The sequence below is a fragment of the Mirounga angustirostris genome, unplaced genomic scaffold (genome assembly GCF_029215605.1).
Source record: "Mirounga angustirostris isolate CCGP_5_RB_7025 unplaced genomic scaffold, mMirAng1.0.hap1 SCAF_4, whole genome shotgun sequence".
In the NCBI taxonomy this organism is placed as follows: domain Eukaryota; kingdom Metazoa; phylum Chordata; class Mammalia; order Carnivora; family Phocidae; genus Mirounga; species Mirounga angustirostris.
In genome coordinates, this window is record NW_026991712.1 from 166,216,339 (window position 1) to 166,230,741 (window position 14,403).

General features: G+C 41.1%; 1 protein-coding gene across 4 annotated transcripts in view; it reads left to right on the plus strand.

The window, feature by feature from the left end:
• PTP4A2 (protein tyrosine phosphatase 4A2) overlaps nt 1-9,597 on the plus strand; it is a 29,229-nt gene extending 19,632 nt beyond the window's left edge. For all 4 annotated transcript variants that reach the window (XM_064589573.1, XM_045870272.3, XM_054506555.2 and 1 more), the window contains 3 exons: nt 3,690-3,820; nt 6,192-6,266; nt 7,066-9,597. In XM_064589573.1, the coding sequence (XP_064445643.1) occupies nt 3,690-3,820; nt 6,192-6,266; nt 7,066-7,174 (315 nt within the window). In that variant the 3' untranslated portion in view covers nt 7,175-9,597. The remainder of the gene's footprint in view (nt 1-3,689; nt 3,821-6,191; nt 6,267-7,065) is intronic.
• Nucleotides 9,598-14,403: the final 4,806 nt, after the last annotated feature.

The following is a 14,403-nucleotide window of genomic DNA, read 5'->3' on the forward strand; positions in this document are numbered from 1 at the left end:
AGTTGTCTAAACCGCAAGAGCATGTAATGAAATGACCTTGTAGTCTTAGGTGTCTTAGAGTTCTTCGATTTAATCGTGGGAAGACAGTGTTGTAGGAAGAGAACTGGAGAGTTTTTAAGTAGCTGTTTAGGAAGAAAGTAATAAGATATTGGTACAAGGTTATGTTCCTCTTTTTTATTGAGAGGTAGTTCTGTAGTCTTTATGCATTGGTCAGTAGTTGGGAAGGCAGTTCATGCAAAGAAAATAAATGTCCTGTTGGTAAGGCAGTTGTCTCATATCTGATCCACAAAGTTTCCTCACCTCCATTTTGGTGAAAACACAAAAACTAAATAGCCAAGCATTATGTTTTTTAAAAATGTATTTTAATAGAATGGTATGGTAATAATTTGCTTTCATTCCCATTTCTAAAGGACTTTAAGGTGCCCTGGCTGGAAATCACTGGGGATACATATAAACATGTATAAAACGTAACCCTGTGTTTAAAAATATAAAAACAAAATTTTAACTTCTGAAACTAGGCTGACTGCGAGTTCTTTTTCCTGTATTGTGAGTATGTTCTCCAGTGGGCAGATGAGAAATCAGTTTGTTTTGACAGATGGCTTGGGTGAGAAAATGAACTGTGGATTGACTGTAGTTTGTTTGAATTAATAATGTTGGTAAACACCTTTATGAGATAGAAATGAACTAAAGCTTTAACTTGAACCAGTTTGTCAAAGATAATGGTAGGTCTGGGATTTATTCTACACCTTTAAATCTATACTTTCGTTTTAAATAGCTGTGATCAGATAAAACTAAAGGTCTAACAAACTTTTAAACAAGAAGGACATTTAGAATTAAGCTTGGAATTTCTTTGCTTTTTCCAGAGATTTTAAGTGGATTGTTAATCTACTTTTGCTAAGTGAAGAAGGTTTGGAATACTTTATAGATTTTATTTATTTATTTATTTTAGAGTGAGAAAGAGAGAGTGCGAGTGTGGGGGGAGGGGCAGAGGGAGAAGAGAGAAAGAATCTCAGGCAGACTCTGTGCTGAGTGGGGAACCTTATGAGGGGCTTGATCTCATGACCCTGAGGTCATGACCTGAGCCGAAACCAAGAGTCAGATGCTCACCTGACTGAGCCACCCAGGTGCCCCTGGAATACTTTATAAGAGGTTGTCCCCAAAATAAGACCTTTCAAATCTTTTGACTAATGTTCTTGCAACTCAGAGGCATATTGGAAAAGACTAACGGTGGTTTCAGTTGTCACTTTGAAGTTCAGACAGTTCTAAATAATTTTTTTAATGATTTTTTTTTAAGATTTTATATATTTATTTGACAGAGAGAGAAATAGCGAGAGCAGGAACACAAGCAGGGGGAGTGGGAGAGAGAGAAGCAGGCTTCCTGCCAAGCAGGGAGCCCAATGTGGGACTCGATCCCAGGACCCTGGGATCATGACCTGAGCCGAAGGCAGATGCTTAACGACTGAGCCACCCAGGCGCCCCTTTAATGATTTTTTTTGATAGAAACTGCTTTATATGAGTAAGTGAAGCATGTTTCATATTATTGTTACTTAACTGGGTGTATTTTAGGGAGTATTAGAGGAAGTAAGCTCTCAACTAAGGTACTTGCTTACTGGTTTTACTGCTATTTACAGTTAAACTTAGTGACATTTGTAATGATAACACTGGCAGCCCTTTAATTATGGGGTGTAGTTGACAAATCAAACATAATGTATTGTCACGGCTAATGGGCTACATGAAGTGTTCTAGTGGTGCCAATAATGAGTGGAGAATCAATTTAGTGCTTTGTCACTTTTCTTTCTCTAGCATCTTAAAGTGTCCTCATCCAATCTCATTAGAATAATCTTATGTTTTAAAAAAAATTCCCAGCGTTTTTGCATTTCTGTCCTTGAAGCTAGATGGGAGAGAGGGAATGCAAAATGTGAATTCCCTTCCCCTCGTTCTTTAAAGCTGATTTATGTTGGTTTCTTAGGCCCTTTTGCCAGGTAGAAAGGAAGATAAACCCTGCCTATATGCACATGGGGTTGGTCTTAATTAAAAAACAACCCAAGGGGCGCCTGGCTGGCTCAGTCAGTAGAACATGCTACTCTCGATCTTGGAGTTGTGAGTTTCAGCCCCACGTTGGGGGTAGAGATTACTTAAAAACACAAACATATACAAATCGATGAATATAAAAAGAGAAAGGGATATTTGAGAAAAAGGTCTCCATTTGCTCAGAACCCTATCATGTGGCACTTGTGCTTGTTAGATGGGATCTGTATAATTTAGGCAGAACTTTAAAAATATTTACTACTTGGTTATTTATTTATTTTTAAAGATTTTATTTATTAGAGTGTGTGCACAAGTGGGGGGGGGGCAGAGGGAGAGGGAGAAGTAGACCCCTCACCAAGCAGGGAGCCAGACACACGGGGCTTGATCCCAGGACCCTGGGATCATGACCCAAGCTGAAGGCAGATGCTTAACTGACTGAGCCACCCAGGTGCTCCCCACCCCTTTTTAAAAATAGACAAGCACAAAGATGGTAGTATATTTCTGTTACGATATGCTAACTACTGGAGATTTCTTATGAGAGAGCCTTTCTCTAAAGAAAAGGCATCATAGCTTAGAACTATTTGGGGGATAATCCTCAAAATATTCGTAGAGATCAATGAGATACTAGTTGGTATGCTTCTTTGCCAGAGTGGACCTTTAAATTATATTGACAGGTGTTGTATTCTCTCTTACTTTGCCGAGGCCCTAATCAGAGTTTTCTCTATTATGTCTAATTATTGCTTTAGTCAGATAAAATATTTAAAGAACACTAGTGTCTTATCACTCTGATAAGAGATGTCTGTAAGATAAAATTAGATGCTTACAGTGCTGACAACATGTCATTGAGAAGGCTGAGTTCCTTGGCACACATGAATTTTGATCTTAGAAAAAACTTTTCAGCAGTGATGAGAATTGTGTTATTAAGAATAGGTATAGGGGCACCTGGGTGGCTCAGTTGGTTAAGCGACTGCCTTCGGCTCAGGTCATGATCCTGGAGTCCCAGGATCGAGTCCCGCATCAGGCTCCCTGCTCAGCGGGGAGTCTGCTTCTGCCTCTGAACCTCTCTCCTCTCGTGTTCTCTCTCTCATTCTCTCTCTCTCTCAGATAAATAAATAAAATCTTAAAAAAAAAAAAAAAAAGAATAGGTATATATTGGGGGGCCTGGGTGGCTCAGTTGGTTAAGCGTCTGCCTTTGGCTTAGGTCATGATCTCAGGGTCCTGGGATCGAGTCCTGTGTCGGGCTCCCTGTTCAGCAGGGAGTCTGCTTCTTCCTCTCCCTCTCCCTCTGCCCCTCCCCCTGCTTGTGTGCTCTTTCTCTCTCAAATAAATAAATAAAATCTTAAAAAAAAAAAAAAAGAATAGATATGTAGGGTCACCTGGATGGCTCAGTCAGTTAAGTGTCCAACTCTTGATTTTGGCTCAGGGACATGATCTCAGGGTTGTGAGATTGAGCCCTGCATTGGGCTAGGTGCTGGGCGTGGAGTCTGCTTAAGATTCTCTCTCTCTCTCTCTCTCCCTCCTCTCTGTACCCACCCCCTATTAAAAAAAAAAAGAATACAGTTAGTTAAGTTAGATCCACCCTGTGTTCTATGCAGCTATTCTGCATTAGATACTATCCTGCAGAAAATAACAATTTAATGTAAAAGATCTTTTCTTTCCAGGATTGGCCATTTGATGACGGAGCACCACCCCCTAATCAGATAGTAGACGATTGGCTAAACCTGTTAAAAACCAAATTTCGTGAAGAGCCAGGTTGCTGTGTTGCAGTGCATTGTGTTGCAGGATTGGGAAGGTAAGCTCTTACCTTTTTGTCCCAGAATTCATTATCAAAAATTTAACCTTGGTAGAAGTTTGTATTTATTACACCAAATAGTAAATTGCCTGAAGGAAAAGAAAATGAGAGCAGAAGCTGGTGTAATGGTTTCTTAAGACAGCTTTTTGTGTTTCGTGGGTTGTCTGATTCTGATGCCCATAATAGATTTAGTGGATGATGGCTCAGAAATTGTTTTGAAACTGATTTAATGTAATTATCTTATATTTGAGCTAAAAATTGGTTAATTCAGTATGAATTTTTATCCTTATTTCACATATTCAGAGGCTTAGGTCTTTGAAATGGGCAACAAAATTAAAATAATTTTAGATTCTGAAGAATCTATATGTGGTTAATTTTGGATTGAGATGAATGGGAAGTTAATAGGTGCAGAGCAGATGGCTGAACTTTAAACTTCTGAAAGGAGATGTATGGAGAATGAAAAGTAACTTTGATTTTAAAACCTTTTTCCTTGAGCATTGCATGGAATGGTGTTGCAACACTCTCATCAAGAGCAGATTAAATGCCAGTTTATGATGTGCACTTTGACTCAGAACATTAGTGCAGGCTGCTGTTGCCTCAAGGTGGTGGTGACTCAGGTTATTACCCCTGCTCAGCCCTTTTGTTTGCTCTTTTCCTTTTTGTGCAGTTTAGTATGGTACAGTTTCTTCTTCAGGGTCAGAAGTTCCAGTCCTGATTCTGAAGGGTGAAGACTGTAGTGTTCTAACTTGACTTGGACAGTTTGGTAACTGGTAGCTATCCTAGCAGGTAGTCCAAAGTTGGTGCCATGTAGTGGACATTTTAAAACATCATTTCCCTTGCTAGATTTTTGTCTGTGTGTGTATTACTGTTATTTTATTTATTTATTTATTTTTTTTTTTTTATAAAGATTTTATTTATTTATTTGAGACAGAGAGAATGAGAGAGAGAGAGAGCACATGAGAGGGGGGAGGGTCGGAGGGAGAAGCAGGCTCCCCGCCGAGCAGGGAGCCCGATGCGGGACTCGATCCCGGGACTCCAGGATCATGACCTGAGCCGAAGGCAGTCGCTTAACCAACTGAGCCACCCAGGCGCCCGTATTACTGTTATTTTATTGTTAAGGAATCTATTTCTGTGACTGTCCTGAAACCCAGAGTGGGTGCTAATAGTGACGAGTCCTGGAGGTAACTACAGCTCACCTGGACTTTCTGGTTATAACCACTGTCTTCTCTCTCTACCTCAGCTGTAAACCCAGACTCATGAGGCCTCCATCCCTGCCTTCCTATTCCTAGAAGATGCCAAATCCAACTATGTTGGAGACTTTTTCAGAGGAGAAGACAGCTTTGTCTTCCCAGAAGACAAACCCTCTACTTTGCTTTATGAAGCATATAGTATTCCCAAACCACAGACAGGTTGAGACCTGCTCAGGCCTCAGTGTCCCTTATTAGATGTAAAAACAAAACAAAACAAAACCCACATACTTACATAGAGAACTGTTCCTAATGACCAATTCTCTGACACTCTCCTAGCTCACAGAAAGGATTTTGTTGAAGTCTAGCCCCTTTTTAGTATTTGATGAGGAAAAGATACTAAAATGGATTTGTAATGAAATTTCTGAGATACTCAATATAGATGACACATTTGGTCATTTTTTTTTCCCTTACTGTGTGATGATGGTTAAAGACCGATGAATTTTTAATGACATATAATGTGTAAATTTGAGATAATAATGTGATGTTTTAAAGAATAAAGATCTTTTTTTTTTTTTAGAGAGTGAGTGCATGCCCTCAGGGGAGCAGGGAGGGGCAGAAGGATAGGGAGAGGGAATCTTAAGCAGGCTTCATGCAGTATGGAGCCCCACACAGGGCTTGATCTCACAACGCTGAGATCATGATGTGAGCCGAAATCAAGAGTCAGACACTTGACTGTCTGAGCCACCCAGGTGCCCCAAGAATAAAGATCTCTTAATGAAGATGTAGAATTTAGTGCTTTACTAAAAGTGGATGACACCATAGACACTATCATGATACAGACATTTTTACTGTATAGGGAAAACAGATATTTTAATATAAGGGAAGAAAGGAAAGCTCAAGCTTTGCATTGCTTTGGTAATATGTAATCCTGGCTTTTAAAAAAAGTCTTTCAGGGCGCCTGGGTGGCTCAGTCGGTTAGGCGTCTGCCTTCGGCTCAGGTCATAATCCCCGAGTTCTGGGATTGAGCCCCGCACCGGCCTCCCTGCTGAGCAGGGAGTCTGCTTCCCCCTCACCCCTCTCTCCCTCACTCTGTCTCTCAAATAAATAAGCAAAATCTTTAAAAAAAAAATCCTTTAATTCCAAAGACTTGTGGGTATTTACACATGAGTTTCTCTCTGTAGGGCACCTGTGCTGGTTGCACTTGCTTTGATTGAATGTGGAATGAAGTATGAAGATGCAGTTCAGTTTATAAGACAGTGAGTATGAAGTTTTATGTTCAGAAACACATAAAGCAAGACCATACAAGAAGAAGGAATGATGGAAAGTACCCTTTGTAGTATGGAATAATTTGTTGGCTTAAAAGATTGATTGAAGAAATCAAAAGGAACGAGTGGTGGAGAGACTTGTAATAGTACTGTTGACTCCCAGATTTAAAGATTTGCTAATTTAGCTGGCAAATTTGGACACTGTAGAATATGTCCAGTATATATGACTTGAATATCTAGGAATCTTTAAAATGAATAGCTAGGTAGTAGTCTAAGTGATCTAGTGACTCTTTTAATGGATATCTAAAATACCTTCCAAATGCAGCTATGACCAAGAGGCAAGGAAGAATCATAGAGAAGGAGTTAATCACCTGTGCCTCTTAAGTGACCTGTTCAGGCACAAAAGCAGGATGGTATTGCTCAGACAACCTTGGCATCAGTCTGGAATAATGGGCCATGTTATTTTGTTGTCCAGAATTCTTTGGCAGTCACTATCTTGTCCTTTCCCTTTCAACCTTTTCTTTAAGAAAAAAAAAAAGACTGATAAGAGGGCATGAAATGTATGGTAGCAGCTCTAGGAAGGTGGCATAGTTCAAGGAATGCCATCTGTGCCTACTGCTTCACACACTGCCTGCTCACCCATCAGCCCTTTCTCTTAAGTGATACGGTATAGGAAATAATGCTCTTTTTCAGCTGTGTAGAGTTAGAAATGCCTTAGGCCATAAATAATGCATTTCAGTGAGACAGCTCTTTTTTTACATGATCAAGTTTGTCATTCTTGTATTTTCAGAAAAAGAAGGGGAGCATTCAATTCCAAACAGCTGCTTTACCTGGAGAAATACCGACCTAAGATGCGATTGCGCGTCAGAGACACCAATGGGCACTGCTGCGTTCAGTAGAAAGAAGTGTAAACGAAGGCTGACTTGATTGTACATTTAGAGGGAACTCTTGGTACCTGGAAATGTGAATCTGGAATCTTTAACTGTGTCACCAAAGTAGTGATGGATTCAGTACTCCTCAACCACTTTCCTAATGATTGGAAAAAAGCAAACAAAAAAGAAATCCCTCTATAACATGAATAAAATGTTTAAGAAAAGAAAAAGAGAAAGAAAAAAGGGATTAATTCAGTGAAGGATGATTTTGCTCCTAATTGTTGGAGTTTGAATTTCTGCCAGGATTGAATTATATCAAAATCTCCTGTCTTTTTTAACTTTTCAAAATAGGTCTCTGAGGAAAACCAGCAGAACATTAGCCTGTGCAGAACCATCTGTTTGGGGAGCACACTCTTCCATTATGCTTGGCACATAGATCTCCCTGTTGTGGGATTTCTTTTCTTTTCTTTTCCTTTCCTTTGTTTTCTTTTGTCTTTTCCTTTCCTTTGTTTTCTTTTTTCTTTTCATTTCTTTTTCTTTTCTTTTCTTTTCTTTCTTTCAGTGGTGGTGGGTGATATTCTCCCCCTCTGCTCTTCTTTCCCCCTTCCCTCTTTTTTCCCCTAATACATGTTGTAGATGGAATAGGAGAAGCTCTTGTTGCTGTAGGTGTGTGTGCAGTCTGGCAGCCTTAAGCCCACCTGGGCACTTTTAGAAAAAACAACAAAACAAAAAAAACAAAAAACACCAAAAAAAAAAAAAAAAAAAAAAGCAGTGGCATATATATTATATGATCCAGGTGGTTTTTAGTCTTTACTGATGATGGGGTGTTCATGTTAGTTTCTTCTTGAAAACCCTATTCAGCATTAGGCAAAGTAGCCAAGAGCCTTTTGTTTTGGTTTTTATTTCAGTAAATTAATGGGGAAATGGCATTTTAAAAATAGTCTTTCTTCTCCAAGAACTTAGCTGAGAGTCGAATTCTCTTTTCCAACCAATGAAGCTAAGTGGGTATCCCAGAAACTTCTGTTTTCTGAAGGGGAGCACTCCAGGCCATCACTAAAGTGTCCAGGCAGAGAGTTAGCACACTTTCTACACTTTCTAGAATTGTGGGTTTGTAGCATTACTCTGATTTTCTGTCTGATGATGTCAGAGAATGCTGGTAGTTTAAAATTTTTATTTAGGACTTGTACTATGAATTTTCAGGAACGGTGAAAGGAATAACAGCAAAGATAGGATATTTTGGACTTGAGAAATGCCTGTGATTTGTATTTTCCAAACTGCCCCATTATGTACAGTTCAGTTTAACCACTGATTGCCTTGTTATTTTCTTACTAGGTTCTTTATGAGATTAAAAAAAAAAATTTGCTGGTTCTAAACCAACAATGCCTAGTGAGTATGTGTCCACAGGCCATACAGGGTAGAAGAGAGACATAAAGCAACCCAATGAGTAGCAAAGAGACTGTTGTTAATGAAATGGTGTACTGTTACTTCTGCGGATTCTCTGCCAGGTTCAATGTGCTGATCTAGAGAAGCTAGCTGTTCTGCTCCTTCGCAGAAGGCAGTTGTGACCGGGCTGCATTGACAAAGCAAGTTGAAGGAGACCATCAGGGGCTCTTGCACTCTACATCTAAATATTAATAGTGCTCTGCTTCTAAGGATTTGAATAAAGGTTTAGGGTCATCTTGTCTTGCTGGGATTTGCTATGCAGAGTCATAAACTTCCCATTTTTTTAGGATCAGCTAGGCCAGTAGGAATGGACTGGGACCTTGTCTCACACTGATGATACCTCAGACGTTGGCTGGCTATGTGAACTGCCTATTTCCTATGCCGGAGTTGTTTTGATTTTTAACTAAATAAATATCTGTAGATTCTCTCCTCTCCCATCCCAGAAAACAAAACAAAATAATGCTTTTTGAAACTGTTTCTAGAATTTTAAAGTGAAAAATGATGGTACTCTCCAAAATTCTTTCAGAACAGGACAATAGATTCCTTTAACATAGGTTCAAGATCGAAACAGCATACCCTCTAAACTCAGACTGTCTGTTGACTTCAAGGGTTTGATCAATACAGTAACAAACTTTTTCCCTTTGACATGCTCTGATTTTTGTTTGTGGGGAGTGTGTGTGTATGTGTGTGTTTTTGTGTGCAGTATCAGTGCCTGCCTGAGATGGGAAATTGCATTCCTGGTTCCGTATGAGGAGAAGGGTGTATAAAGCGACACGAAACGTTATCCCTCATTTTGTTTTAAATTCCATACTAATGTTAATTGTTCTCAGAACTGGATTTTCTTCCTCAAAATTAAAAGGTTTTTTTCTTTTGGATTTAATGAAGTATTGCTAGCTGAAGCCAGTTTGACATGGTGAGAGAGATGTCAGACTGATGAAAGGTGTGCAGCCTGATTTAAAACCAAACCCTGAACCCTTTTAAAGAACAATAAAACTTATTTTACATGCTCCTTGTCTGTGTATCGTTCTCCACCCCAGGTTGAATTTCATTTATGTCTCCTTAGAAAACTTGGTATTCTCAAGGCCTGATCTGTTAATTACTGCAAGGAGGTGAAATAATTAGAGGTTGGGAAGTTCAAAGATTTCATGCCACCCAGGTGTTCAATAAGGGTAAACTTAACTGGAGTTGGGATACATCTGATACATTTTGTGGTTTAGTTCTTGGACACAACACTGTAGGAATGAGGCATCTCGTCTCTTTCCAAGTGATTTGTTTATACCATAGATTTTGATGAAGCGTTGCAACTTTTTACTCAAACTCTTAGAGAACAGTGAGAAAGGAGGAACTTTATATATCACAGGACTGGGGGTGGGGAATTTCCCTTAGACCAAGGGTAAGCGTCCATCCATCCATTCAGAAAACAAGCTTATCTGCTAAGGTACTAAGAATGAGAAAACACTTCCCACTTTGGAGGATCTTAGTCTGGAAGAGGAGTTAGAGCTGTAGATGTTAAGAACAGAGTAAGCGGATACAATACATGTGTGACTTAGAGTTCATTGATATTCTTCTCTAGTTTAAATTTCCCACCTCCCGGTCATTACCTACCTTAGGTTCAGTGGACTGTTGTTAAATTCACTCTTGGCTACACAGCAAATTGCCCTGCCCCATCTCTTGCTTCGTTATGCTTGCCTGGCTAAACTGCACTTTTGGTTAAGTTCAGTCTGCCACCTTCTCTGCACCTGTGCGACTGAACATGCCGACTCTGTGTTTCACGTCATGACCTCAAATAGGCCTTAGTACCATCTGACAGTCCTGCTACATTTCTTTATTTCATTTACTCTTCGACTCTCCTTGAAAACACTTAGATTTTAGGGCGCCTGGGTGGCTCAGTCGTTAAGCGTCTGCCTTCGGCTCAGGTCATGATCCCAGGGTCCTGGGATCGAGTCCCACATCGGGCTCCCTGCTCGGCAGGCAGCCTGCTTCTCCCTCTCCCACTCCCCCTGCTTGTGTTCCTGCTCTCGCTGTCTCTCTGTCAAATAAATAAAATCTTTAAAAAAAAAAAGAAAACACTTAGATTTTAATTCTTTTCCCATTCTCTCAGTTTACGGCCTTCCCCCCGCCCAAACTTAGAAAATAGAAACAAGGAAATTTCCACAGGCTCCTGCCATCATATCTACTTACTACCTGCATCTCTGCTTGTATGCTCTGTCTTTCCTCCAGGCACACAGATTGTCCATGCCCTTCATAAGGCAGGCTCTTCTAGACGTGTACTAGATCCCATCCCCATTCCGAGGGCACAGATTTAGACGTTTTGTTCGTTAACTTCACTCTGCTGGATCATTCCCATCAGCCTACCACATACTATTACTTCTTCCATGTTAAAAAAAAAAAAAATCCTGTTTGGCCCATACTCATCCCCTTTGCTCTTTATAGCAAAACTCAAAAGAGTTCTCCAACTGCACACTGTTGTCTTGAACCCACTCCAGTGAGGATTTTAATTCCATTGAAACTGCCCATGTAAAGATTACTAGAACCTCTATGGTACTTAATCCAGTGGTCAATTCTTTTTTTTTTTTTTTTAAAGATTTTATTTATTTATTTGAGAGAAAGAATGAGATAGAGCGAGCATGAGAGGGGGGAGGGTCAGAGGGAGAAGCAGACCCCCTGCCGAGCAGGGAGCCTGATGCGGGACTCGATCCCGGGACTCCAGGATCATGACCTGAGCCGAAGGCAGTTGCTTAACCAACTGAGCCACCCAGGCGCCCCAGTGGTCAATTCTTTATCCCTAACTTTTTTTTTTCTGACATGTTAGCATATAACATGGTTGATCACTCCTTTTTGAAATGCTTTCCTCGGGACGCCTGGGTGGCTCAGTCGGTTAAGCATCTGCCTTCAGCTCAGGTCATGATCTCAGGGTCCTGGGATCAAGTCCCGCATCAGGCTCCCTGCTCAGCGGGGAGCCTGCTTCTCCCTCTGCCTGCCGCTCCTCCTGCTCATGCTCTCTCTCTCTGACAAATAAATAAAATCTTTAAAAAAATGCTTTCCTCATTTACTGTGTAGGAGGAATAGTACCCCAACCCTCACCCCATGTCCATACTCGAAATCCCTGGAACCTGTAAATCCGCTACCTGGTAAAAGAGACTTCATGGCTGTGATTAAGGATCTTGAGTTGGGGAGAGTATCTCAGATTATCTAGATGGGTCTAGTTTAATTGCATGAGTCCTTAGAAGCAGAGGATCTTTCTTGGCTGAGATCAGGAGATGGGACTAAGGAAGAATGGTTAGAGAGATGGAATGTTGCTGGCTTGGAAGATCAGGAAGGGGGCCTATAGAACCTGGAAAGATCAAGGAAACATTCTCTCCTAGCGTCTCCCAAAAAGGAACTCAGCCTACCAACACCTTGATTTTAGTCCCATGTGGGACTTGTGTAGAACTGTAGGATGATAAATTTGTGTTTTAAGCCACAAGTTTGTGTTAATTTGTTACAGCTGCAATAGAAAACGAACACAGATTTTTGCCTTCTAGGACAGACCTCTACTCGAGTTTTCACCTAGTTTAGCAGCAATACCTCAATTTGAAGTTCTGGTTCTTCATTATCTCCACTACTGCTCTATCTGCCTGGACTCTATTCTCTGGACTCCAGACCCATTATCCAAAGCCTACTTGACATCTCTGATGGATGTCCCATAGTTCAAACAATTTCAATTCCTGCTCAACTGTAATTTCAATGAGACCTTCCATGACCTTCACTTTAGAATTGCCACCCCCATACCATTGGCATGTTCTGTTGCCCTGCTGTGCTTTGCTTGACCCCATACCAGTTACCACCATTTCACAAACTTTTTATTGTTTGCCTCTCTCCACCAGACTATAAGCCCCATAAGACAGAGGGATTTTTGTGTGTCTGTTTCATACACTATTATCTTCACCTAGAATGGTGCTTGGCAAGTACTAGGTGCTCAGTAGTTCTTGAATGAATTGGCACTAATAGGTAAATGATGGTACTATGGAGAAGTGAGTAACTAAAACTGTCCAGGAGCATGTTAGGAAGTTCCACAGTGGTCAGTGGTCATATTTGAGCTGGGCTTTGAAGTGTGACATAGAAAAAGCTGATGTGCAAGGTATCACTTCACATCCACTAGGATGGCTAAAATAAAAAAGATGGATGATGACAAGTCCCGGCAAGAGCGTGGAGAAATTAGAACCATCATACATTGCTGATGGGGATGTAGAATGGTGCAACCTCTTTTGAAAACAGTTTGGCAGCTTTTCAGAGAGTTAAACTTAGAATTGCCATATAACCCAGCAATTCCAGTATATCCAATAACCACTTCTAGATACATACCCGAGAGAATTGAAAGCATGAGTGGTTGCCTGGGGTTGGCTTGGGGGTGAGGATGTGGAGTGACTGCTCATGGGTATGGGGTTTCTTTTTGTAGTGATGAAATGTTCTGGAATTTGTGGTGATGATTGCACAACAGTGTGAATGTACTAAATGTTACTGAATTATACACTTAGAAAAAAAGGTTGATATGGGGAAAGTACATTTCAGGCAGAAAAACTAGTACAGGGGCGCCTGGGTGGCTTAGTCGTTAAGCGTCTGCCTTCGACTCAGGTCATGATCCCGCGTCGGGCTCCCTGCTCTGCGGGAAGCCTACTTCTCCCTCTCCCACTCCCCCTGCTTGTGTTCCCTCTCTCGCTGTGTCTGTCTTTGTCGAATAAATAAATAAAATCTTAAAAAAAAAAAAAGAAAGAAAAACTAGTACAAGGGAGTGGAGGTATGAAAGAGCAAGGTATGTTTGGGAAAAGTGGCATGATTCGATATGTCTGGAGGGTATGGATTTGTGCCAGGCTGCTTCAGTCATCCTCAAACTCTATGAAGCATGCTAGACGCTCCTCCCTTGTGCCTCCCTCTCCATCCCCAAGGCTACAACTAATTGGGTCAGAGATAGACTGTTGGCCCAAAGCTAACCAGTGGCCAGCAGGTTCTTACTTTTTACTGAGGGAGACTCTTAGATGTTGAGAAGCCAGTTAGGGCTAGTATATATGTTGGGTCCTATGTGAGCTAAGTAAACAAAGGACAAGGAGGAGGATGGAGTAGCAACTTAGGGAGCAAAACTAAAAGACTCTGGCCTGGGAGTTGGGGAGAAATGCCTTCGCCCAGCCAAGTTCCACTTTGCCTTGAGGCCTTTTCAGTAGTTTCTGCCCCTTCCCCTGTCCCTTCTGTGAAAGAGTTTGAGTCAGTTTCTTTATTTTTTTTTTTTTAAGATTTTATTTATTTATTCATGAGAGACAGAGAGAGGCAGAGGGAGAAGCAGGCTCCCAAGGAGCAGGGAGCCCGATGCGGGACTCAATCGCAGGACCCTGGGATCATGACCTGAGCCGAAGGCAGATGCTTAACCATCTGAGCCACCCAGGCGCCCGAGTCAGTTTCTTAATAACGAATAGAACCTAGACTTGGATTATACAAATAGCATGTTGAGTGCTGTGACTGAAGCACCGATAGGAAGAGTGATGATTTAGTGGCTAAGTGCTTGAGCCCCCACCACATACTACACAAACTCTCTGCCCTTACAGGGCTTACATTCTGGTTGAGATGAAAGAATAAACAGGGACACCAATAAGGAATATATATGCAGATAACGATGGGTGCTATGAAGGTTGGAAGAAAGTAAAGCAGGTAAGGGGTTAGTGACTGGAGTTATGTATGGAGTTAGATGGAATGGTCAGGGAAGATCTCTGAGGAAGGTGAAGGAGTGGAAATGCCATGTGAAGATGCTAGAAACACCAAGTAGTGCCTGTAGCAGTATGTGT